This window comes from Ahaetulla prasina, chromosome 7, assembly GCF_028640845.1.
Source record: "Ahaetulla prasina isolate Xishuangbanna chromosome 7, ASM2864084v1, whole genome shotgun sequence".
Lineage (NCBI taxonomy): Eukaryota > Metazoa > Chordata > Lepidosauria > Squamata > Colubridae > Ahaetulla > Ahaetulla prasina.
The window spans coordinates 65,281,021-65,307,876 of NC_080545.1; the positions used below are offsets into that span (position 1 = coordinate 65,281,021).

Below are 26,856 nucleotides of genomic sequence, written 5' to 3' on the forward strand. Positions count from 1 at the left end.
CCCAGTTCCTAACAGGCCATGGATTGGTAATAGTTCACAACCCAGGGGTTGGGCACTCCTGCTATAGGACTTCCAGATCTAGGATAGACAAGTACTAACCAATTAAACAGTCATTGTGGTAGACAAGAACCAAAAAATAGCAGTGGCGATAGATGCAGCAGTGCCAAGTGAAGGAAGGAATAAGAGAAGCTGGATAAGTACCAGGACCTGAAGGAGGAACTAGAAAGGATGTGGAAAGTAAAGGCCAAATGGTCCCAATCATGGTAGGAGCAATCAAGGCTTAACTCCATCTGACATGGATCTACAATGAGGATTTTGGGATGTCATTCAGATGGGAGAAATGTGACTGGATGGTAGTCAAAAGAGGGAAAGTAGTTTCAACTGATGAGGTGGAATTCCCAGTGTAGCAAGTGTACAGGCCAGTTCAGGCACCTTGGTATCCCAGTCACATGATAACCATGAGGAGGCAAGGAAGACAGCAATATCAAAATACCACAAAGGATAAGACAAGTTCTGAACAGCCAGATCATTAGGTAGATCCATATATATGCCCTGCTAGTCATCAGATACCTGTCCAGTATAGTGAGCTGGCCAAAGGCATGGAAGCTGCTGATGTGAATACTTTAAGGCTCCTCACAATTTACAGAGGTTTCCACCCCAAGCCCAACATGTAGAAATTGTACACTTACCAGAAGGAGGGTGGGCAGGGTCTAGTGAGTGTCAAAGCTGCTGTCCTGGACAAAACTCGGAGCATCCACAAATACATCAATAAGTTGGCACCCAAAGATGAACTGCTGAGAGAACGCTTAAGGCAGCAGTAGACAAGGGAAGATGAAGCAGGAGGGCCATGGCAAGACAAGACCTTGCATGGAAAGTACCATCAACAGATATCTGAGATGGCAGTTTAATATTGTACATTAGTCTTGGCAAGAAACTAAGTCTTGCCAAGGTCTAGGTCACAGCATCTATTTAACTTCACCTCTAAACCTTAACTGGGACTTGAAAAGTTTATTTTTGCAGATTGTAAAACTCACATATTGCTGACAGCAAAATAGTACAAACATGATTGTACATTTTTAAAATCTTGTGTGCTTTATTTTTTGTGCTCTATATTGTAATTCTACTTTGTAAGTTTCATTTAAGAAGTTTTATTTAGTGTAATACAGAATGTGATTTGAATGTATGTACTGGTATGTAAGCAAAGTTTGAAGCAGGCAAGAACGAACTATTTTTGAATTGTTACCAAATAAATTAGTCAGAAAGTCATCGGAGGTCAAGCTTGAGGAAGATCTTACCAGGCACAATATTCAAAAAGTTCTTGTTAAGGAGTTTTCCATTCTTTAAAGAAAGGAACTATATCCCCTCCCAGCCCACACCAACTGATCCTTGCACAAAATGATAAGCTATCAACATACCAATGCAGACACAAATATAAAAGTTTCAATATTTCTGTATTAAAGTGCAATTCAAAAATAATATAAACAGAGTTAACTATTTAGTTATGGAAAACAGTTACGCTTGTGTGTTCAGAATGAAGGTATTTGTTAGAAAAAAGTTTATTTCATACTTTTTATTGAATAATAAACTCATTTACTAAAGGGAAAATAGACGAGTATCCATAACGCACCAGTATGTCTTGAGTTTTTTCTCTGTGAAGTAAAAGCCCTATCATCAAGAAAGAAAAAAGAGATGTCCTATATGCAAATTATATTCTCCACTACATTAGTGGAACAATAGTTCTTTTAAGAATATACATAAGTTGTCATTATTAAATAACATTTTAACATAACCCAGAATATTGGTTGCTTCTTTCTAGCTCGGACAAAAAAACTATTTTTAGTTTTCTCTTCCAATACCATTTAATTACAGAACTCTTATCAAATATAGTATCTTACTCATGTTTGGAGTTTTAATATTTTTCCACTTCATTATCTCTGGCCTAATGGTGTAGCTCAGCTAAATCTAGATAGAGGCCTAAACAAAAAGAAACTGCTTTGATATCTATGTCTGGCTTTACCAACATACAGCAGTGTAAATTCCCATTTTCTGTAGCAAAAAAAAAGTATTTTTCTTTTAGATATAATATTTAGTATTGTATTAGCTGCTGCTGCTACAGAAAAGAACTGATTTCCAGATCAAAGATTGAGTCCTGTTCTTAGAATAACCAATATCTGTTTTTTTCTGGATCAGGTATTATGCTGTTTGCTAAATTACATTTTATTTTAGTCCTCTCGATTATAAAGCCAATCTTTGGTTCCAGTTCACATAAATGGTTTCAATTCCAATTTCCTTGCTGCTGTATGGTTAGGGCAGACAGATAATTTGACCTAATTTGAGTAAAACTCACTGCCCTAGTCTTATACCAGGCAGAAGATGTTTTAGAGACACAGAGACACATAAAGACGTTTTAGAGACATAACCCTGCAGCCAAATTGAAAGCAGAAAAACCTGCTGTGCATTCCTTCAGATGTAGATACAATAAAACTATTTCTCCCTGGCATCCTTCTGCAAGGACTAAGAACCAATATCGCAGAAAGTGAAATCTTTAAAGCATGGTTGAATGTGGCAAACTAGAAGGCAGCAACAGTTACTGAGAAGAAAGGAATTGATTAACCTTTTGGATCTCCTTGTCATCCCTTCCTCTTTAGATATCAATTTCTAGGAATCAGTGGAAAGCTTTCTTCCCTTCTACTTTTGCAGGAAGGATAGAAGTCTCTGAAAATTCCCTGTTATTCATTACTCTGCAAGAAGTGCAGATATTGATGGTATTAAACATACAGAGATGCAGAAAAACAAAATGCTCCTTCATGAATATCTGTGTCCCATTAAAGTGTTTTGTTATAGCCTACCCTCAGGACATAAAACATATAAAGTACTACTGTCACCGCTCTTGTATTGCCATTCTGAAAGTTTAACAGCAGGTGTAACATCATCCAATACTATGCATGCTACTGACGCAGGATGGTCTAGAGATTAAAAAAAAAAACAAGAGGCAGCAGCAATGGCAGAATCTTCAAAGTCAAGAAACATAAGAAAGTGGCGCTGAGGCTCCTGTTAGTTATTCTTCTTTTCCTCAGGTGGTGCATAAGGAGGTGGTTGATCCTGAATTGAAAATTAGGCACATTTAATTAAATTGGCACATTACTATTAAACATTTGAGTTTTTCTTCTGCCCGCTATTAAAATATCTCTGTGTTCTTAAATTATTCAGTATTAAATCACAGTGTATAAAACGTTTCAATGCAGTTTCATATGTGATCTATCTCCTAAGAAGATGGGCAACTATAATGAAGGACCTTAAGTCCCCAGATTTCATGTTCTTCATACCTTTATAAGGAAAGTTCTTGTTACTCAGTAATATGTGATAAGCCAATATTATGCAAAGACCTAGCTCTCTACAAAAAACTCTAATACTTGGAGAGGTGGAAAGAGAAGAGGACAGCCAGCAGCAAGGTACAGCAGATGGACTCAGTTACAAATGGGTGTGCCACTGGAAGATCCGAAAGACCAGTTTAGGAACAGATCATCATGGCAAAAATCTATGTGGTCAAGTACCTTATTGGGACATAATCTGTGAATGTTATTATCACAGAGATGGGATGAGAGGGGACAGAAACAGACAGTTAAACATGGATATAGCTGTTTCCTTTGTTTTTTTAAAGGAGAGGAACAGCCTAAAGTGGATAAATAGAGTGTGTGTGTGTGTGTAATTTCCTCTAGAATTCGAAGTTTCTCAGTGTTACTATGCTTGTATAGTAGAAAGCAAAAATGGCAGATGCTCTTGGTATAATGTTAACATTATATTGCGTATAACTAGCTGCAAATTTTATTTAACTAAATGCCAGAACAGCAAAAATTTCAGAACTACAAAGCTAAACCTGCTCCTCATTGTGCTACAGGATGTCCATTCTCACTCAGTGATTGTACCAAATATTACAACTGAGAATCAGCTAGTTCAGATCCAACCGAGTTAGCACAGCAGAGTTAGTCTATGACCAAACTCATTAGTTATTTCTCAGAAATCCCTCTCCTGGTTTTCTCAGATAAAATAGTTCACCTAAAAAAATGTGGACAATCACTACTCCCTTGGCCCCATCTTCTGCCACATACAATTCTAGAGAAAATCCTTACCATAGGCATGTAAACATTATGAGGATTAGCTGGATTATAATATGCACTGGAAGTTGCCTCTGCTGCTTTATTGCCACCTACATCATTAATAAAAGAAAAAAGACAGGGAGAACTTTTAAAACAAATGAAAACACTATTCACATTCACAAATGCTACCTAGTGTGTCTTCTTTATTTTCTAGATAAAATTAAAATACAGATTTGTAGCTTCTATAAGGAAGAATCTGGACAAGACAAGGAAGGCAAAATGACAATATTCCACAATGATCCTAGACTGAGATCAAGATCTGTCAGCTAACTGTATCTCAACAATTAGCAGATCAAACATAAAATATAATCCCTAAAACAGAATCTGGTCACATTTTTGCAAGCAAGGCCACAGGCTCTCCCCTTTTATTAATTTTTAGGTAGCAAATGTCCATAAGTGGAATGGCATTGATGATACAGGAAGGGAGGGAGACAGAATTTCTGACCTCGGCTTTTGGGCAGGAGGGAGATGCGAGGAGTAACCAAAATAAGGAATTCTAAGTCTTAATACAAAATTCAGTAGCACAATCCTGCACAGTTTTTGAGTACAAAGATAAAACTGGGGGTGAGGGGCAGGGGTGAAATGTAAAATTTGTTACTACCGGTTCTGTGGTCATGGCTTGGTGGTGGGGTAATGTGACTGGGTGGGCATGGCCAACTTTTAAAAAAAAAAAACTTTTAAAAGCATTTTTTCTACAACCTCTTCGGCCGTAGAAAAAATGCTATTAAAGGGTTCTGACGATCCCAGCTGAGCCACGCGATCATCAGAGGCTTTTTTTTTTACTCTTAAAAGCATTTTTTCGGCTGAAGAAAAAATGCTTTTAACAGTAAAAAAAACACAACTGTGATGATTGTGCGACTCAGCTGGGGTGGGGTGGGGGCAGGGATTTTTGCTACCGGTTCTCCAAACCACCCGCTGCCATTGCTACCGGATCCAGTGATCCGGTCCGAATCGGGAGCATTTTACCCCTGGTGAGGGGGCATTAGGGGTGAGGACTTTTGCACCTATCTTCAGAGCTTATGTTTAAGAGAGGAGAGTTTCGAAGAACATTTACTCAATTCAAAGAAAACAACTTGGATAAATCAGCATGCCAATAATTGCTCTTTAAATAACTTACTTAAAATCCAGAAATAAAACCTGGGAGCACAATGCAACTGACCCAGTTTTAAGCAGAAGCACTCCTAAATTCTTACCTGGCATCCCAGGTTCTGTCCAGGTCCTAGGAGCTGTAGGTCCTGGATCGATGGGAGCTGAAGGTCCAGCAGCAGAAGGGCCAGGATATGGGGGAGGAGGTGCCATGTACATGGAGTTCATCCCAGGAGGTGGTGGATATGCACCTAAAGAAAAAAAATTGATATTTGTACAAGCATATCATGCATGTATTTACGTTGGTACAAGTTCACATGAATTGGTTTTTTTTCTTACTTTGCACTTTCTTTAAAAATCAATCAGGAAGTATTTTCCAAATAATTTACACATTCAAAGACTACTGTGCAATTGGAATTCTTGTGCAGATCCTACAACTATTATTTTGGCTCTTTAGTATAATAGAAAATATATAGGACAGTAACAGAATCATTTGTGGGAAATGAATGAGTGGAATAGCATACCCAATGCCCAAACCCTTAATTTTATCTTTATTACAGCTAATTCCATTCACTATGAATATGTTCAATCATTCTAAATATTACCTTTTCCCTAGTGGAAATTCTATAAAGTTGCTATTGATATTTTTCAGATCTAGATAATTTTTTAAGTTATTTCATCTACATGAATAGTTATAAATTTTAAAATGCTACAATACATTTTATCGACATAGACTTATTTATATGACTGTTATTTTTTAAAAATGTTTTATAGGTTAAATGAAGACAAAAAAAGGAACAAGAATCCCAAAACTTATCCTAGATCGGGGTGTCAAACTTGATTTCATTGAGGACTGCATCACGGTTGTGTTTGACTTGGGGAGAGTGTGGCTATCTTGACATCACTCCTATCGGGGGCCCCTGTGGTGGTCTGAGCGCTCTGCCAGTGAAAACGTGCTCCTGTGCACTGTTTTCACTGGCAGAGGGTTGCAGGAGGCCGTGGCAGCCGAAAACAGAGCTCAAGAGCACGTTTTCATTGGCAGAAGCACCATGGGCCGGTCCTTCGCTGTTTCCAGGGCAGCCCTGTGGCTCAGATCTAAGTATCCTGCGGGCCAGATTCGGCCCCTGGGCCTTGATTTTATTTATTTATTTATTTATTTGATTTCTATACCGCCCTTCTCCCGAAGGACTCAGGGTGGTTTACAGCCAGGATAAAACAACATAAATAAAAATGAAAACATTTTAAAAAACTGATTCTAAAATTTGGCCGCAATAGTTAAAACTGTCATAAAACCCACATAAAAATCCCCACATTTAAAAATTGCATTAAGCCAGACCCGCACGGCGGAACAAAAAGGTTTTAAGTTCGCGTTTAAAGGTCCGGAGGTCAGGGAGTTGACGCAACCCTGGAGGGAGCTCATTCCAAAGAGCAGGAGCCCCCACAGAGAAGGCCCTCCCCCTGGGGGTTGCCAGTCGGCATTGTTTGACTGACGGCACCCTGAGGAGTCCCTCCCTGTGGGAGCGCACAGGTCGATGGGAGGCTATTGGTGGCAGTAGGCGGTCTCATAAATAACCTGGTCCTATGCCATGGAGCGCTTTAAAGGTGATAACCAACACCTTGAATTGCACCCGGAAGACCACCGGCAGCCAGTGCAGCTTGCGCAGGAGAGGTGTTACATGGGAGCATCGTGTTGCTCCCTCTATTACCTGCGCAGCCGCATTCTGGACCAGTTGGAGCCTCCTGGTGCTCTTCAAGGGGAGCCCCATGTAGAGAGCAATGCAGTAGTCCAGGCGGGAAGTGACAAGGGCATGAGTGACCGTGCATAGTGAATCCCGGTCTAGGAAGGGGCGCAACTGGCGTATCAGGCGGACCTGATAAAAAGCTCCCCTGGCGACGGCCATCATGTGTTCTTCTAACGACAACCGAACATCCAGGAGAACGCCTAAGTTGCGGACCCTCTCCCTAGGGGCCAATGTTTCGCCACCCACAGTCAGCGATGGAATCAGCTGGCTGTACCGGGATGCCGGCATCCACAGCCACTCAGTCTTGGACGGGTTGAGTCGAAGTCTGTTCTTCCTCATCCAGACCTGCACGGCCTCCAGACACCGGGACATCACTTCGACGGCTTCGTTGGGGTGGTTAGGGGTGGAAATGTACAGCTGAGTGTCATCAGCATACAGATGGCACTGCACCCCAAAACCACGGATGATCTCACCCAGCGGCTTCATGTAGATGTTGAACAGGAGAGGTGAGAGCACTGACCCCTGTGGCACCCCACACATGAGGTGCCTTGCGGTCGATCTCTGCCCCTCTGCCAACACCGTCTGCGATCGGTCCGAGAGATAGGAGAACCACTGAAAAACGGTGCCCCCCACTCCTAAACCCCCCAGCTGTCGCAGCAAGATACCATGGTTGATGGTATCAAAAGCCGCTGAAAGATCTAACAGGACCAGGACAGAGGAACAACCCCTGTCCCGAGACCTCCAGAGATCATCTACCAACGCGACCAAAGTCGTCTCCATGCTGTACCCAGGCCTGAAGCCAGACTGGAACGGGTCTAGATAGTTTCATCCAGGTACTGGGGGAGCTGTCGTGCCACCACACTCTCAACAACCTTTGCCACAAAACGAAGGTTGGAGACAGGACGATAACTTGCTAAAGCAGCTGGGTCCAGGGAGGGCTTCTTGAGGAGGGGTCTCACCACTGCCTCTTTCAAGGCGGTAGGGAAGACACCCTCCGTCAAAGAAGCGTTGATAATTCCCAGAAGCCAGCCTCATGTAACCTCCTGTGTGGCCAGTACCAACCAGGAGGGACACGGGTCCAGTAAACATGTGGTCGCATTTAGCCTCCCCAGTATCCTGTCCATGTCCTCGGGAATCACAGTATCAAACTTTTCCCAGATAACATTCTCAAGAACTGCCTCCGTTCTCAAGAACATCCCTGTCCTAGGTAAACAAAACGAGACAGTTTAATATTGAATAACAATATTTTATGAAGTTGGTAGAAAATTCACCTGGAGGAGGTGCATATGGATATCCCATAGGCTGCGGAGCAACTCCATATCCATTCATTTGTGCAGGCATATAAATATAGGCTCCAGAAGCTGGCTGTGGCATAACGTAGCTTCCTGGTGGAGGTCCATAAGCACCAGGAAAAGGTGGTGGTGCATACCCATAGCCAAAACTCGGAGCTGGTACTCCTCTAGAAGCTAAACATAGTATATTTAATAAGCCAAATGAAGCATATGAAATATTGAACTTAAATAATTGTGTTTTAAATCAACCAAAATTAGAGGGAAATTAAGCAAATTATCTGATTGGTTTACCCATCATGATTATTGTATTTTTGCAGGAAATGCACTCTGCGTGAAAACTGAAAGTGAAATTAAGCTAACTAGAAAGCTTGCAGAATATAGCTTTGTGCTCTTTACTTGCAGTGGTCATTGGAACTGTCTGTATTTAATTCTAGGTAACAAAATGTGTTTGCAAGCATGCATGGAAGCACAGGGCAGGCTGTACCAGCTCCCCTCATGTGCCAAGTCATGTGCCTGGAAGGAGAGAAGGGGTTTAGAACGGAATAGGCAACATTCCAAATCACTGCCCAATGCACATTTGCCATTGGGGAATATTTTCCCATAATGTTTTTCTTCTCAGCTACCAACCTAATCCAAACCCATTTTTGTACCCAGTTCTTAATATCAAATCTGTTTAGAGGAGTTATCTTGCTGATAGACAAGAGCCAACATTTTTTCTCCAACATTCTGTTGGGTTGGAAAGAATGAAAAACATATAATAGAGGTGGGAATAGCAGCATTTAGCACTGACCATACAATATGGTCTAAGCATGTCTGAAGAACTATCAGCAAGTACATCTGTCAAATATTATCATCAAAAGCAGAAATCAGCTACCAAATTATCTGCCTGGGATGGGAAGAAATGAGAAGAAAGTCTTACCATCACTTGCAAGCTTGAACATCATTTGTCCAAATTCTACTGCACCTCCACTGAAAAAGCTTATTTTAAATGAAGCCTGACCTTCCCAGCCACCTAAAAAACAAAGTTGCATTAAAAGTCTTAAATTATGGCAGCTTCCCAAAAGGTTGACAAAAACAGGGATAAATTGAACATGATTTGATATCAGTATCGGTTTACAAAGTAATTCAGAAATAGTTATAACAAATATTCCCATAATAGAGTATCCCTATACCAGTTTTGAGAAATCACCTCATTTTTGCCAACTCCAGGTTCCTCAGCATTGTATTACTGAAATCCAGAGATAAACTACCAACTTTCAATAGGTGTATTAAACCTTTAGTAAGATTTGCTTACTTATGTTATTAAGAACCCTTTAAAATCAGATAAAAAGGACCAAAACCTCATCCTATCCTTACCAAAGTTCTGGAGAGGGTAGAAGATGGCCCAACAACCCTAACTTCACAGTATATCCCATCTTTCTCGCACAGATTTAAAAGAGAACAAATGTCAAGGTAAGAACAATACTTAAATTGCTTTTTTTCCCCTTTTCACAACCAGCTAAAAATCCTCTACACACTTATATGTAAAAAGTGCATTTCTTCTTACAAGATCAGAAGTGGATAGCTTCTTCCAAAACTGAAAATTCAGTTTTCACTGAATTTAATCAGGGACTGTGAAATTTAACCAGAATGTATATCAGGAAAGCAGAAATTTCTATTTCCATATGCAAGCAAAAATTTGCAAATAAATATAAATCTGATTTGAAATAATTGTCTTTAAAATAAGTTTTCAAAATAAAATCCAGTTTTTATTTTTCTTCCAAATCAAGTTAGAGTGAATTGTGAAGTTTCTCATAAGTATTGAATGAAGGATGGCGAACCTAACAGCTATCAAAAACCTTCATTATTGGTGTACTAGCTGGATACCCATGTTTCGCTACAAAACTATGTGATGGGGCTTTATAAGTTGACACTTAAAGCTTGAAAATGAAGGAATAGTTAAAAAAGTGACTGTATTATTTTATTAGAGACAGTAAGGTAAGTTTTTGTTACAGATGAAGACATTATTCTAAGTGTAACAACAATGAAATAGATGGGTTTAAGCCCTTTAATCCCAGCAGCAACTGTGGCTGTTTTGTCTATGTAGCCAGGCTAATAAATTGCATAACATAGACTTTCAATTCGTCCCTCAGATTAATTGCTCAGGACCTCCCTGTAAACAACATTCCTAGTTTTGCTCTCTGACTGGAGGATGACCAGGCTGTCAGGTGAGCTGATTCTGGAGCATGCCACACAGACCTGGCCATGAGAGAAACAGTCACTCGTCAGATGCACACCAGCCACTTTCAAAGTCTGTACTTGCGCCTTATTGATGGTGATGGTGTAGCAAACCTTAACGGGAAATTGTAGACGTTTGAATTCAGAGTGGTAGTCTGATGGGATCAGAGGAATTCGAGGTATGAAAGCGGTATCTCCCTGATTGACACCTGTGAAAATCGTGGCTTTGATTACGTGTTTGTACAGAGTCTTCACCTGAAGTCTGGTGTCATTGCACAGTTTCGGAGGGGTTAGATTGCGTAACAGCATGATAGGAGTGCCAACCTTGAGGCAGAGGACATGAGGTGGTAATCCTGGTGGGTTGAGAGTATGCAAGAACTCCACAGGGTAATGTACAGCATTCCCGATCTCCATTACTGAGTCCACAGATTCATACTTCATATGCTCAGTGGACCAGTTGTGGATTAATGCCAGGGTAGATTCCAATGTCCCTCTCATTGTCATCATCACCAACGAAGTATATCTGGAGAAATGAAGGCTGCTGCTGAGACCCCGCCCTATCCTGAGGTAGACCTGTCCCTGCACTTTGAATGTTGGCATCAAATTTCCCTCTTTCACCTCTCTGGCTCTAAAAGATGTCATTTGGAAGCATCTGTTGTACTTCTGGACAGCAGAAAGTGCTTTGCCATTTGATGCGGGTGGGTGAGAAGGCTGTGTAAGGGTTCAGGATAGGGCTGAAGGGGAGGGAGGTGGACTTTACCGCCACTGCAGCACATCCCAGGACTCTCATCCTGCCACTTTGGAGCATGGCACCAGGCACAGGGTAACCGAGGTCCGAGATAAACAACCTTGTCCCTGGAGTAATCAATCTGAGGTTCATATTTAAAACAAGACAAATACTTATTAATCCAAGGCATTGATCTCATTTGTGACTGATTAACGTAGGGGTTATTAGATGTATACTTTTGTTACATCCTGTCTACTGATTTAGGGCTGAGTTTGATGATACTTGTGTACAGCTTCCCTTACTTGTGTTTTCCTAATTGCATCTGTAAATCTTTTTCTGCATTTTTTGCCTCTTTTCCCTTTAACTGGTGTTACAGTAGAAGAAACAGATTCATCTGAACTGAGGAGAAAAATAAGGGGGGGAAATTTGCCTCTGCCTACCAGCATCCATCAGTATTCATCTGGCTAACATCCTGTCGGTGTGTGAGAGAGTTGAGGGGTATTTGGGAAGTGAAACAGTATTTGCTGTGTGAGCAAGAAGGAGTTAGGAAGGAGGCTGGGCATGGCTTAGCTCAAATATTCTGTATTAAAGCTGCTTCCGGCTGTGAAAGTAAAACTGAAACTGAAACTCCTCTGCTTGTGTTTTGCATTTGGAACAGATTTTTTTTTAGGTGGGGAAGGGGAGTAGAACTCCTTAGCATCAGAGCATGTTAATAATAATAATACAGGACATACTAATGCTCTGATGGTCATTTCAAAAAATCCTTTCTTAGTGAGGACCTAGAAGCCAAGAGGAACATACGTGGCAAATTTCAAGTTTGTAGGCTTTACAGTTCTGGAGATTTTGTAAGTGGTTTTTGCTTTTATATATATAGATGTGTACAAAGAGACATTGCTACACATTTTTGGTGAATGTATAGTTCTCAGCTACAATAGAAATTTAAATCAAAACCTTTACTTTTGATTTTACATATGATTACTCCAAGAGCGTGTTTTTTTTAATTTGGCCCTCTGATGTATGACACATACCTCCTGGTTCTGCTTGTATTACTCCTTTGATATAATTGGCAGAAAAGACAGGTTGTTCAATGGAGCATCCCTTCATCAAGTGGAATGGCATCATGAAAGACAACATTGGGTCTTTGCTTTTTGACACAAAAATAACCTGCAAAACAAATTTATGCCTTCATTTTTTTAAAAGAAAAGCACAAGAAAGCTACACAGAAATGAAAATCTTGTTACATATGATTGCAATCTACATCCATATCAAATCATCAATTTAAGATTTAAAATTGGACTAATATTTTTTTATCCCAAAGCTAATTCATCCTAAACCACTTATCTTAAAAACATAAAATAATCCATCAAGATAGATATCTTTTAGAAGGCTGTTAAGCATGGTTTACCTTTGCTTCTTATAAATTTTGATTCTTGGCTTGTGTAGGCCTTCATTAAAGAAGAAAATAATAGATCTCAAAAGAAACCAGCATGGATGCATAAAGAACTATCTGACAAATTAAAAGACAAAAAGGACAAGTATAAAAAGTGGAAAGAGGGGCAAATAACTAAGGCAGAATATCAGCAAATAGCCCAAGCCTGTAAAGATGAAGTGAGGAAAGCTAAGGCTCAAAACGAACAAAGGCTAGCGACAAAAGTAAAAAATAACAAAAAAAGCTTCTTCCAACATGTTAAAAACAAGAAAAAAGTCAAGGAAACAATTGGCCCATTGTTGGGAGAAAGTGGCAAGAAGGTGACCAGCAACAGGGAGAAAGCAGATCTACTTAATTCATTTTTTGCATCTGTCTTTACACAAAAGGAAAAAACAATCTAACCTATCAAAAACAGCACCACAAAAAACAGATTAGGAACACAAGTTAAAATAAGGGAAAAAATGGTAAGTGAACATCTGTCTACCCTAGATGAGTTCAAATCACCAGGACCAGATGGATTACACCCCAGGATTCTGAAGGCAGACAAAATCTCAGAACCACTGAACTATATCTTTCAAAGATCCTGGAGCACAGGGGAACTGCCAGAGGACTGGAAAAGAGCTGACGTAGTTCCCATCTTCAAAAAGAGAAAAAAAAACAGATCCAGGAAACTACAGACCTATCAGCCTAACCTCAATACCAGGGAAGATTCTGGAAAAGATAATCAAGCAACGAATCACCGAACACCTAGAAGCAAACAAAGTAATAACCAAAAGCCAACATGGGTTTGTCAAAAACAGATCATGCCAGACTAATCTTATTGCATTCTTTGACAAAGTGACAAAATTAGTGGACCAGAGAAATGCTGTGGATATAATTTACTTGGACTTCAGTAAAGCATTTGATAAAGTAAACCCTAACCTACTACTAGATAAAGTAGAAATATGTGGGTTAGACAGCACCACCACCAAGTGGATTCGTAACTGGCTGACCAACCGCACTCAACGTGTAGTCCTCAATGGAACTAAATCCACATGGAGGGAAGTATGCAGTGGAGTACCCCAAGGCTCTGTTTTAGGCCCAGTACTCTTCAACATCTTCATCAATGACTTGGACGAGGGGATAGATGGGGAACTCATTAAATTTGCAGATGACACCAAGCTGGCAGGAATAGCCAACACTCCAGAAGATAGGCTCAAGATACAGAAAGATCTTGACAGAATAGAACATTGGGCCCTATCTAACAAAATGAAATTCAACAGTGAAAAAAGTAAGGTTCTACATTTAGGCCAAAAAACCAAAATGCACAGGTACCAGATATGTGGTACCTTGCTCAATAGTAGTAACTGTGAGAGGGATCTTGGAGTCCTAGTGGACAACCATTTAGATATGAGCCAGCAGTGTGAAAGAGTGCAGAGAAGAGCAACAAAGATGATTAGGGGACTGGAGGCTAAAACATATGAAGAACGGTTGCAAGAACTCGGTATGCCTAGTTTAATGAAAAGAAGGACTAGGGGAAACATGATAGCAGTGTTCCAATATCTCAGGGGTTGCCACAAAGAAGAGGGAGTTAAACTATTCTCCAAAGCACCTGAGGGTAGAACAAGAAGCAATGGGTGGAAACTAATCAATGAGAGATGCAACTTAGAACCAAGGAGAAATTTCCTGGCAGTTAGAACAATTAATCAGTGGAACAACTTGCTTGCAGAAGTTGTAAATGCTCCAACACTTGAAATTTTTAAGAAATAGTGTAGGGTTTCCTGCCTGGGCAGGGGGTTGGACTAGAAGACCTCTAAGGTCCCTTCCAACTCTGTTGTTGTTGTTGTTGTTGTTGTTGTTGTTGTTATTATTATAACTCAATAACTGTGTATGGACGAACCAAAAGAAAAAGATAATATACAAAATATTTAAAGCCTGAAACACAATCCTTTTAATCTATACACAAAAGCAAACATTTTAAATATTATTTTTTAAAATAGTGATGGAGCTGTGTTTATTTTTCTTTTTGAGCTGGAGATAGTTTCAGAAACAGAAGGATTCTATGCTATACAGAACTCATTTGTAGTGTCTGTCAACCTAAGAGATCCTGACAGTAAGCCTGCAATCAAAATTTCATAGGCCATTCTTAAAGTCCACACAACATGAGTGCAGTCAATCTTTTGAATAATCTACTCTCAAGTATTTAAGACACTACTGTCTGAAAATGAATTGTTATTGCAAATAGTACTATACCAGTGTTACTGGCTTCAAAAGCTAAACCACTATAACTATTTTAATATAATATAACAAAAGAGTTGGAAGGGACCTTGGAGGCCTTCTAGTCCAACCCCCTGCCCAGGCAGGAAACCATACACCATCTCAGACAGATGGTTATCCAACATTTTAGTGACTTCAAGTCTTCAAGTCTTTTAAAGACTTCCACATGGAAGGCATTAAGCAGTTCAATTTGGATTTCGATCAGAGCATATAAATGACTAAAGCAGTTGTTGTTTTAAAGAGCCCTCTAAACTATGAGACACCTAAATCAGGAAAGAAAAAAACCTAACCACTGGCTTTACTTCTGATACCACAGCTAACTTTCAGTCTAGTAAAAGCATAAAATTGAGAAGGATTTTGCAGAAAATCCGTATTACTTTATGTCTTGCTATAAATATTTCAGAAAGTAAATATTGTTTTAGAAGTTTAACTGAGGAAATTTTCCACTTTGTTTTTTTACTTAGGAAAATTGGATTTCACTCAGAACTTACCCGATAAGGAGTGAGAAAAACCATTCCTTTCTTAGTGCCTTTGAACATCTCTGGATTTCCAGTTACCTCAGAGAAAGTCAGCTCCACATCTTTACAGTGCTTGAGAATACTTCAAAGAGATACAATATAGATGTATTAGTATCTTTAATAAGGTTTATTAAAAATGACAATACAGATGAAGAATCAACTTAATAAAAAGTATTTACTAAGCTCAGTCCAGAAAAAGTAGCTCAGATCATCTTTGTATAAACCTCTGTACAAATAATAACACTAGTGAATATAGTATTCTATCCCCAGAATAGATAACACCAATATTTATTATTTCTCTTCTGTATTCTTTAATAACAACTATATATATATAAATGTAAAGTACAAACTTCATAAAAGTATTCCAGATCACTAAATAGTGTTGTTTGGAAAATAGCTTTTGTAAGAAATCATCTTTATTGAAAGTGAACTGAACAACTGATAGTTAACTATTAGGAGATGAAACAAACTGTTTTGACTATGAGGAGGTGAGTTTTCCTTCTCTGGGGATAAAAGATTAAGTTTATTTCTATGATAACTATGATAACTAGAGCAACCACCAAAGTTGGCAAAATGTGGAATGAATTCAACCAATTGTGACTGATTTGTTATGTTTCAACAAGCACTGGATTAGTTTGAAAACCTATAGCTTTAATCTTCTGCAATTATTTCAAAGCAAGGCTTGTTGAGCACCAAGACTTGCATATAATCCAATTATAATGAAATACAGCCATCTATTCTCATTTCAATAGCTGATAAGGCAGCTATCCATTATTCCCCCAGCACCCTACCAAATGTGTCAAATATTTATGAATATTAAGGATGATTGTGTAAACAGTTATTCTTTCTTTTTTATAACTGTCTGGTTCGGTTCTGCAACCCAACAAGACAGACACAGACTTCAGAGGATAATTAGAACTGCAGAAAAAATAATTGCTATCAACCTGCCTTCCATTGAGGACCTGTATACTGCATGAATCAAGAAGAGGGCCGTGAAAATATTTACAGATCCTTCACATCCAGTACATAAACTATTTCAACTCCTACCCTCAAAAGACGCTATAGAGCACTGCACCCAGAACAACTAGACAAAAGAACAGTTTTTTCCCGAAGGCCATCACTCTGCTAAACAAATAATTCCTTCAACACTGTCAAACTATATACTAAATCTGCACTACTATTAATCTTCTCATCGTTCCCATCACCAATCTCTTTCCACTTATGACTATATGACTGTAACTTTGTTGCTGGTAATCCTTATGATTTATATTGATATATTAACCACCAATTGTGTTGTAAATGTTGTACCTTGATGAAGGTATCTTTTCTTTTATGTACACTGAGAGCATATGCACCAAGACAAATTCCTTGTGTGTCCAATCACACTTGGCCAATAAAATTCTATTCTATTCTATTCTATTCTATTCTATTCTATTCTATTCTATTCTATTCTATTCTATTCTATTCTATTCTATTCTATTCTATTCTATTCTATTCCTGCATAGTTTGTGATGAATTACTTGATATAACAGCTTATAAGCAGCCTCTCTCATCCAAATCAGGAGACTCTGGTTTATTGAGGACCTCTAGATATAAGCATCAGAAATGATGTCTGGAACACCAATGGAGGAAGATTAACACTGAATCTGATTGAAAATGTTGTTGTTAGTTGCGAAGTCGTGTCCGACCCATCGCGACCCCATGGACAACATTCCTCCAGGCCTTCCTGTCCTCTACCATCCTCTGGAGTCCATTTAAACTCATGCCTACTGCTTCAGTGATTCCATCCAGCCACCTCATTCTCTGTTGTCCCCTTCTTCTTTTGCCCTCAATCTTTCCCAGCATTAGGCTCTTCTCCAGGGAGTACTTCCTTCTCATTAGGTGGCCAAAGTATTTCAGTTAAATCTTCAGGATCTGGCCTTCTAAAGAGCAGTCAGGGTTGATCTCCTCTAGAACTGACTTGTTTGTTTGCCTTGCAGTCCAAGGGACTTGCAGGAGTCTTCTCCAGCACCAGAGTTCAAAGGCCTCAATTCTTTGGCGCTCAGCCTTTCTTATGGTCCAACCATAACAGCCATACATTGCAACTGGGAAAACCATAGCCTTGACTATACGCACTTTTGTTGGCAGGGTGATGTCTCTGCTTTTTAGTACGGTCTAGATTTGCCATAGCTTTCTTCCCCAGGAGCAAGCGTCTTTTAATTTCTTGGCTGCAGTCCCCATCTGCAGTGACCTTGGAGCCCAGGAAAATAAAATGTCACTACCTCCATTTCTTCCCCATCTATCTGCCAGGAATTGAGAGGGCCAGATGCCATGATTTTAGTTTTCTTTTTTTTTTTTAAATCAAAATTTTTATTTTCCATAATAATTCCCACAATTTAACCAGTGTACAATACAATCACTTATCCAACAATCAATCCTATACTCAAATTATACTCAATCAGGGCTGCTCGACCGCCACTCCCTCCCTTAATCCTTTCTTCCCTTCTCATCCTTCTTCAACTTTCCCCACCATCCTTCTCCTCGCTTTCCTACTTCCCCACCTCGTTCCCACTTCTCACTACCATCCTTTCTAACCCTCTATCTTCTCCTTCTTCTTCTCCTCCTATCCTTTCTTCTCCCTCCCTTCTTTCCTACCTACCCACCTGCCTACCTACTTTCTTCCTTCTTTACTCCTCTTTCCTTACCCTTTCCCTTCGGGAGTGGTTACCGAGCAGTCCCGACTTTACACCATTCCAACTTGTTTAATTCTACCATTATTCCTGTACAATGGCAACCAATCAATTTATAGTCTTCCCCCCCCCCCCCCCCCTCCTCCCCCCCCGAGACTTCCCAGAACAGAATACAGGGTATTGTAACTAACAAACATAATCTAAAATATAACATAAAACATATTCCATTTCACACCATCACACTATCATTGATAGTGATTTTAGTTTTCTTAATGTTGAGTTTCAAGCCAACTTTTGCACTCTCCTCCTTCACCCGCATCAAGAGGCTCTTTAGTTCCTCTTCGCTTTCTGCCACTAGAGTGGTATCATCTGCATATCTGAGGTTGTTGATATTTCTTCCGGCAATCTTAATTCCAATTTTTGATTAATCTAGCCCCGCCTTTCCCGTGATGTGTTCTGCATATAAGTTCAATACAATAAGCCTTGCCGGACACTCCTTTTCCAATTTTGAACCAATCAGTGGTTCTGTGTCCAGTTCTCACTGTTGCTTCTTGACCCGCATACAGGTTTCTCAAGAGACAAATAAGATGGTCTGGTACTCCCATCTCTTTAAGAACTTGCCACAATTTGTTGTGATCCACACAATCAAAGGCTTTAGCATAGTCAATGAAGCAGTAGTAGATGTTTTTCTGGAACTTCCTAGCTTTCTCCATGATCCAGCATATGTTGGCAATTTGATCTCTAGTTCCTCTGCCTCTACGAAATCCTGCCTGTACTTCTGGTAGTTCTCGATCCACATACTGCTAGAGCCTAGTTTGTAGGATTTGAAGCATAACCTTACTAGCATGTGAAATGAGTGCAATGGTGCGATAGTTTGAACAGTCTTTGGCATTGCCTTTCTTTGGAATTGGAATGTAAACTGACCTTTTCCAGTCCTGTGGCCATTGTTGAGTTTTCCAAATTTGCTGGCAATTTGGGTGTAGCACTTTTACTGCGTCGTCTTTTAAGATTTTGAATAGCTCAGCTGGAATACTGTCTCCTCCACTAGCTTTGTTGTTGCTCAGATTTCCTAAGGCCCATTTGACTTCACATTCTAGGATGTTTGGCTCAAGGTCAGTGACCACCCCATCGTGGTATCAGGGATGTTAAGCTCATTCTTGTATAGTTCTTCTGTGTAATTTTGCCACCTCTTCTTAATTTCTTCTGCCTCTGTTAGGTCTCTGCCATTTTGGTCCTTTATCATGCCCATCTTTGCATGAAACATTCCCTTCATATCTCCAAATTTTCTTGAATAGACCTCTGGTCCTCCCTATTCTATTGTTTTCTTCTATTTCTTTACACTGTTCATTTAAGAATGCATTCTTATCTCCTAGCTATTCTCTGGAATTCTGTATTCAACTGGGTTTATCTTTCTCTTTCTCCCTTGCCTTTCACTTCCCTTTCACTTCCCTTCTTTCCTCAGCTATTTGCCGAGCTTCCTCAGACAGCCATTTTGCTTTCTTGCATTTCTTTGGAATGGTTTTAGTTGCTAAATTCCATTCACCCCCAGCTACATCCACAGCTGAGCGTCCTTTCGGCTTTGGCCCAGTCGCTTCATTCTTTCTGGCGCCCTCCGTTCTTCCCCAGTAGCATATTGGACATCTTCCGACCTGAGGGGCTCATCTTCCGGTGTCATATCTTTTTTCCTTTTTGTACTGTCCATGGGGTTTTCATGGCAAAGATACTGGAGTGGGTTGCTATTTCCTTCTCCAGTGGAATACGTTTTGTCAGAACTCTCTGCTATGACCTGTCCGCCTTGGGTGTCCCTGCACGGCATAGCTCATAGCTTCATTGAGCTAAACAATTTATTTATTTTATTTATTTATTTATTTATTAAATTTTTATACCGCCCTTCTCCCAAAGGACTCAGGGCGGTGTACAGCCAAAAGATAAAAAACATAAAAATATACAATTAAAACAACAATTTAAAACCGAGCATATTAGAAAAAATGGCCAACATTAAAAAATTTAAAATTTAAAATTACGAACCCTAAAATAATAAAACCCGAGTTAAAAATTTAAAAATATTAAGCCAGTCCCGCTTGAATAAATAAGTGCGTTTTCAGCTCACGGCGAAAGGTCCGAAGATCAGGCACTTGACGTAATCCAGGGGGAAGTTCGTTCCAGAGCGTAGGAGCTCCCACAGAGAAGGCCCTGCCCCTGGGGGCCGCCAGCCGACATTGTTTGGCGGACGGCACCCTGAGAAGACCCTCTCTGTGTGAACGTACGGGTCGGTGGGAGGCATGAGGTAACAGCAGGCGGTCCCGTAAGTACCCAGGCCCTAAGCCATGGAGCGCTTTGAAGGTGGTGACCAAAATCTTAAAGCGCACCCGAAAGACCACAGGAAGCCAGTGCAAGCCGCGCAGGATTGGTGTTACATGGGAGCAACGAGTTGCTCCCACTATTACCCGCGCAGCTACATTCTGGACTAGCTGCAGCCTCCAGGTGCACTTCAAGGGCAGCCCCATGTAGAGAGCATTGCAATAATCCAAACGGGAAGTGACAAGAGCGTGAGTGACCGTGCATAAGGCATCCCGGTCAAGGAAGGGGCGCAACTGGCGAACCAAGCGTACTTGGTAAAAAGCCCTCCTGGAGACGGCCGCCAAATGATCGTCAAATGACAGCCGCCCATCCAGGAGGATGCCCAATTGCGCACCCTCTCCATTGGGGCCAATAACTCGCCCCCGACACGGCTGCAGCTGGCTGTACCAGGGTGCCGGCATCCACAGCCACTCCGTCTTGGAGGGATTGAGCTTGAGTCTGTTTCTCCCCATCCAGACACATACGGCTTCCAGACACCGGGACAGCACTTCGACAGCTTCATTGGGGTGGTCCGGGGTGGAAAAGTACAGCTGCATATCATCAGCGTACAGATGGTAACTCACCCCGAAACCACTGATGACCTCACCCAACGGCTTCATATAGATGTTGAACAGGAGAGGCGAGAGAATCGACCCCTGCAGCACCCCACAAGTGAGGCGCCTCACGGTCGATCTCTGCCCCCCCTGTCAACACCGTCTGCGACCGGTCGGAGAGATAGGAGGAGAACCACCGATAAACGGTGCCTCCCACTCCCAAACCCTCCAACCGGTGCAGCAAGATACCATGGTCGATGGTATTGAAAGCCGCTGAGAGATCTAATAGGACCAGGGCAGAGGAACAACCCCTATCCCTGGCCCTCCAGAGGTCATCCACCAACGCGACCAAAGCTGTCTCTGTACTATGACCGGGCCGGAAACCGGATTGAATGGGTCTAGATAGACGGCTTCATCCAGGTACTGGGGAAGCTGCCATGCAACCACACTCTCTACAACCTTCGCCACAAAGTGAAGGTTGGAGACTGGACGGTAATTTCCCAAATAGCTTGATCCAGGGAAGGCTTCTTGAGGAGGGGTCTCACCACCGCCTCTTTCAAGGCGGCGGGGAAAACCCCTTCCACCAAAGAAGCATTTATAATTCCCTGGAGCCAGCCTCGTGTCACCTCCTGAGTAGCCAGTGCTAACCAGGAGGGACACGGGTCCAGTAAACATGTGGTTGCATGTAACCTCCCCAGCAACCTGTCCACGTCCTCGAGAGCCACAGGATCAAACTCATCCCAAATAACCTCAACAAGACGAGGCTCCGTCATCCCGTTTGGATCATCACAATTTTGGTCCAGACTATCCCGGAGCTGAACGATTTTATTGTATAGATAACCGTTAAACTCCTCGGCACGTCCCTGTAAGGGGTCATCCCGTCCCTCCTGATGAAGGAGGGAACGGACCACCTGAAACAGGGCGGCCGGGCGGTTATCTGCCGATGCAATGAGGGTGGAAACGTAAGAACATTTCGCCTCCCTCATTGCCACTAGATAGGTCTTGGTAAAAGACCTTACTAGTGTCCGATCAGCCTCGGAACGGCTAGACCTCCAGGTGCTCTCTAGGCGTCTTCTCCGGCGTTTCATCTCCCTCAGCTCCTCAGAGAACCAAGGAGCTAATTGAGATCTATGCCGGGTCAGAGGCCGCAAAGGCACGACACGGTCCAAAGCCCCAGCCGCGGCCCGTTCCCAGGCCGCGACTAGTTCTTCAGTCGTGCCGTGGGCAAGATCCTCAGGGAACGGCCCAAGCTCCGTCTGGAACCTCTCAGGGTCCATCAGGCGCCTGGGACGGAACCAACGCATTGGCTCCGTCTCCCTGCGATGGTGAGCGGCGGTCCGAAAGTCTAGGCAAAGGAGAAAATGATCTGACCATGACACCGGTTCCGTCACTAAATCTCCTAATTCCAGATCATTAAACCACTGTCCAGAGATAAAAATCAAGTCTAGTGCACCTCCCCCAGTGTGTGTAGGGCCATCATTTACTTGAACCAGGTCCAAGGCCGTCATGGAAGCCTGGAACTCCTGGACCACCGTTGATGACAAGCCGGCCGATGGCAAGTTGAAATCCCCCATGACCAAAAGTCTGGGGATCTCAACCGCCATCCCGGCAAACACCTCTAGTAGTTCAGGCAGGGCTGTAGTCACGCAGCAAGGAGCCAGGTACGTGATCAACAGACCCATCTGATTCCTATGGCCCCACTTCACAAGGAGGGATTCACAACCAGCTATCTGAGGCACAGTGGACTCCCTTGGCTCTAGGCTCTCTTTAATCACAACCGCCACCCCCCCACCCCTACCTTGGGCCCTCGGCTGATGGAATGCACGGAAACCTGGAGGGCACAGTTCAACCAGAGGTACACCCCCCTCTGTGCCCAACCAGGTCTCCGTAATGCCCGCAAAGTCCGCGGACTCCCTCTGAATAAGATCACAAATCAAGGGAGCCTTATTAACCACGGACCGGGCATTGCACAACATCAGTCGAAGACCCAGGCCCTGAGGGTCCTGACCATCCGGGGAACGAGTAAGGACTGAGTGGCCAGAGCACGTGATCACCTTTAAACATCGAACACGTGCTCCCAAAGAACGATACGGCCCCTTGCCTCCGCCATATCTGCCTCTCCCACTTACCGTACAGATGGAATGACACTCTACGCTCTGCACACTCCCCTCCCCCCCGACTTCAGACCAACTAAAGTAGTGCCGTGAGCACGCGCTGAGACTGGACATACCCTCCCCGACGGGTTCCCCCCCCCCGTCCTTACCCTCACCCTCTTTAAAAAACCCTTAGTTAAAAACTTATTTAAAAACCCCCAAAGATTCTTCTTAGACGCATGCCACCTCTCTGGGTCCCAAGACCCTTCATTAAGGCAGGCCCTCGATAGTGTGGAGGGCCATTCCTGCGAGGCGGGGGCATCTCGCAAGTGGAGAAGTTCAAAAGGTGAGTATCTCATGGGGAAAAAGGCGGCTAAAAGATGGTATGGCCCCAGAGCGGTATAGATGATAAACAAGGTCTATTTCAGTCAATAAATATTCAGTCTCAATAAATCCATTTAGGGCCTGGTGCAAAAAATAGAAGCGTTTAAACAGTCTTCCAAGGCAAAAACCCTGGTGAGCCCCTAGTGATGGAATTCAGGTGGCTCCAGATGACAAATGACAGTCACACCGCTTCAGGCACACAGGAGTAAGATGACACCAACCAGTTTAGGGGTAGACGCAGACATCAGGAATATCTCTGATAAACAAGCCCCTTCGCCACGACAAGGCAGTAATCCATGAAAGGTTTATTGAGGACCTCTAGATATAAGCATCAGAAATGATGTCTGGAACACCAGTGGAGGAAGATTAACACTGAATCTGACTGAAAATAGGGAAGGGTAATTGTTTAGATCCATTCAATGAAAACAAGGGTGGCATAGTATCAGAATTTCTTTGCCCTTGCTGTTGATAAATTACAGCCCAGTAGCATAGTATAGGTAGCTTGTTCAGTTTTGAACAAAGGTGGGCAGGAAGATTTGCCATCAGTCTTTCTGCACTACATTTTGCCCAATAAAGTCATTCACGGTCATATAACTTTTGATTCTTCAATTGGATCAATGTCTTTTACTATTATTTGTGACTGATGAATCCAGATAGCAGTGTCTCATTTGGGGAATAACTTATCCTCTGTCCTCATTCCCTGGTCCCAATCATAGTGAATAACTATTGTTGTCACGAAGCTCCTCTTCCTGATGAAGTTTTTATTTATTTATTCAATTTCTATAGCCACCCAACTCAACCAAGGGACCCTGAGAGGCTTTCTTTTGGGGAAGAATGTGGATGTCAGAGCATCTAGTAAAATGGATAATCTGACACCCTTTCAGTCATAAATCTAGAAAAAGCACAAGATGGAAAGTTTTCATGTTTAGTGAATGACCTATGAAGGGACCTGGAATAGATGCCTCGTGGACCACTGTAAGCCACCTGGAACAAATGCCTCGTGAACCACTCAGCAACATTCAATACAATTAATCATGGTATTCTTCTGGACCATCTGCCCAGTCTGGAGTTGAGAGTACTGTTTTACAATAGTTCTGCTCCTTACGAAATAATTCCAGTGGTGATGATGGGTCAGGTTGGCCCAATGGGTGGTCCTTTTTGTGTGATGTCTTAGGGTTTGGTCTTCTCTCCCTAACATGAAACTGCTAAAAGAGGATGTCTATCTGTTTGGAGACAAGTATTATCAGTATGCTGCTGAGCTGCTCCCTAGTTATACATTTTCATCTTGGGCAGGACCGACCTGAAGTTCCTGACTCTGAAGGCTGTTAGTATGGATAACACTGAATAGACTGAAGTTCAAAAGGAAAGGGATACTATTCTGTTCTGGTTTTAATTCTAGACAGAATAGCATTCTTCTGAAATAAAAGTTCTACAACTTGGAGTTCTTTCAGGTTTCATGGCTTACAGCTGGAGGGGCAAATGGAGGCCATGGCCAGAGGAGCCTTTACCCTGATTTGGGTGATATGCCTACTCAACCCTATGACTAGTGACAGCAACTCATGGATTTAACTCCATTAGACTACTACTACATGATGTCCAAAAAGCTGCCTTTTAAAATTCTCAGAAATTGCAATATATAAATTGGGAAAATGCACAAATTCTGAATATCTTCATCAAAAAAACAAACATTTCTTACTTAGGATTTTTTTAAAAAAAGATGAAGATGTATCACTGTTACAAGAATGTTGACAATTTAGCATGCCGGTGATCATGTAGAAATCACGAGTCTGGTTTAACTCATGCTGGCTTTACTTTCAGGCCTACTGTCAGCATCTCAGCTTTGCTGTACTATTTTTTTGTGTTGTTTTCTTTAACAATTGTTTGTTTTATTTCAAAACCAAAAGGAAGAACGATGAGTCAAAACATGTAAATTATTTGCCCTCATTTGTTTAATAATTGTGACAGCCAAATTATCCATCTCTTCAACGTATTAGTTGAGTACTACTATCTGAACATAAAGAAATTATTAATGTTTTCCTGGGAAGCCAATTACTTCAGTCATGTTTCCTCTTAGGTAATGAGCCTGCCAGAAAAGTAGTTCAGAAATTTATTTTGGGCCACACTTTTATTTCCTATTCCCTATCAATTTATACTTATCTAGGGTGTGTTGGAAAGAGAACTTGTATTCAGTACCGCAGCCTCCTTAATTCTCTACCCTCCACGAAAATTGTTCTCCGGGTACACTCATTACTCCTAACCTAGACGGAGGAAGGCGGGATTTAATTCGTACTTAATGAAGCCTAACCTGGGAAGGAAAATGTGTGTCACAACTACGGCCCACGTCATAAAACAACAACATGACTGTACGCAGGTTATTGCACGGGCCGGAAGTGGAACTAAAGGCCGCGTCGAAACCAAACAAAACCAAACAAAACAAGCTTATTACTATCGCCGCCCTCCCCACCGAGAGTCGAAGTCCCGGGCATGGCAAGACCGTAGAAAGGGAGGGGGCGACGCAGGTTAACACCTCTACGGCCCCTTAACACTTGGGCAGAAGCCACAATCCTTCTCCGGGTGATGGAAAGACGCGGGCAACTCTCGAGCCCAGCCGCCCCCCTCGAGGCCGAGGAAACCAGGCAGCTCCCCAGGGGGAAAGGTCGCTGGGCTTAGAGGCGTCCGTCCCACCGCTCAGATAAAAACGCTCCGCCTGCGTTTCGCGACCCCCGAGGATACGCAAGCCGCCGCGCGCCCCCCCCCAACTCTTCTCCCTGCCGCCCCTTGCTAGCCAAGTACATCTTCGCCTCCGGTTACCTTTCCCCGTGGGGCGGGACAACCCCGCCACCGGGCAAGTGGTTCCTGTTCAGCGCCATGTTCCCGGCCAATGGCACCGACCGAGGCGGTCCGTCTCTTTCGTCCCTTGCCAAATACGGCAGAGCCGCCCCGTAGCGGCCGCGATCTCCTGGCGCGCAGGCCTGCCTCTTGGTGGAGCGGAGGCGTGGCGGCCGGTCGGCTGTGGGGGAGCCTGTCCCGTTGACGCCTCCTGGTCACTTGGGAAGACTGCAAAAAGCGCGGCGGTGCTACTACGGGTTCTACTTTGTAATCGGCTAAATTGATTCTGGAAGGAGAAGGAACATCAATGAGCCTATAAGCAATGCAATTAGCGTTGATGGATGAAAAACGTCCATAGCTAGGTAGTTCCATTCCTGGGATTAACCTAAATAACAGTCATATTTTTTTATTAGCTATGTCCCGCCAACCACTCTGAAAAGTAATTCGATTAGGAGACAGCTACTGGCCCAAATATTATATAATCGAAGGCTGCTTGAAATCAGCTGTCCATTTCTACATCTGTAGAGGGCTGAAAAATGTCTTTGGAGTGAGGGCTTCCCTCC

At 42.3% G+C, this 26,856-nt stretch overlaps 1 protein-coding gene across 1 annotated transcript; it reads right to left on the bottom strand.

Annotated features, from left to right (window-relative positions):
* Positions 1-1,434: 1,434 nt before the first annotated feature.
* On the bottom strand, positions 1,435-26,456 carry WBP2NL (WBP2 N-terminal like). The gene is made up of 8 exons (XM_058191881.1): positions 26,276-26,456; positions 15,398-15,506; positions 12,250-12,385; positions 9,197-9,289; positions 8,257-8,451; positions 5,351-5,494; positions 4,131-4,207; positions 1,435-3,102 (listed from the first exon to the last, which is right to left on the bottom strand). The coding sequence occupies exons 1-8, from the start codon at positions 26,332-26,334 to the stop codon at positions 3,055-3,057; spliced, it is 861 nt and encodes a 286-aa protein (XP_058047864.1). The 5' UTR covers positions 26,335-26,456; the 3' UTR covers positions 1,435-3,054.
* Between the last annotated feature and the right edge of the window lie 400 nt (positions 26,457-26,856).

What these genes read in the sequence shown, in the direction of transcription:
- WBP2NL (XM_058191881.1), bottom strand. Translation starts at nt 26,334, where the DNA reads ATGGCGCTGAACAGGAACCACTTGCCCGGTGGCGGGGTTGTCCCGCCC. An exon ending in GTCCCGCCCCACGGGGAAAG is followed by an intron (nt 15,507 to 26,275) that starts GTAACCGGAGGC and finishes ATCTCTTTGAAG; the next exon opens with TATTCTCAAGCACTGTAAAG. An exon ending in AATACAAGCAGAACCAGGAG is followed by an intron (nt 9,290 to 12,249) that starts GTATGTGTCATA and finishes TTTGTTTTTTAG; the next exon opens with GTGGCTGGGAAGGTCAGGCT.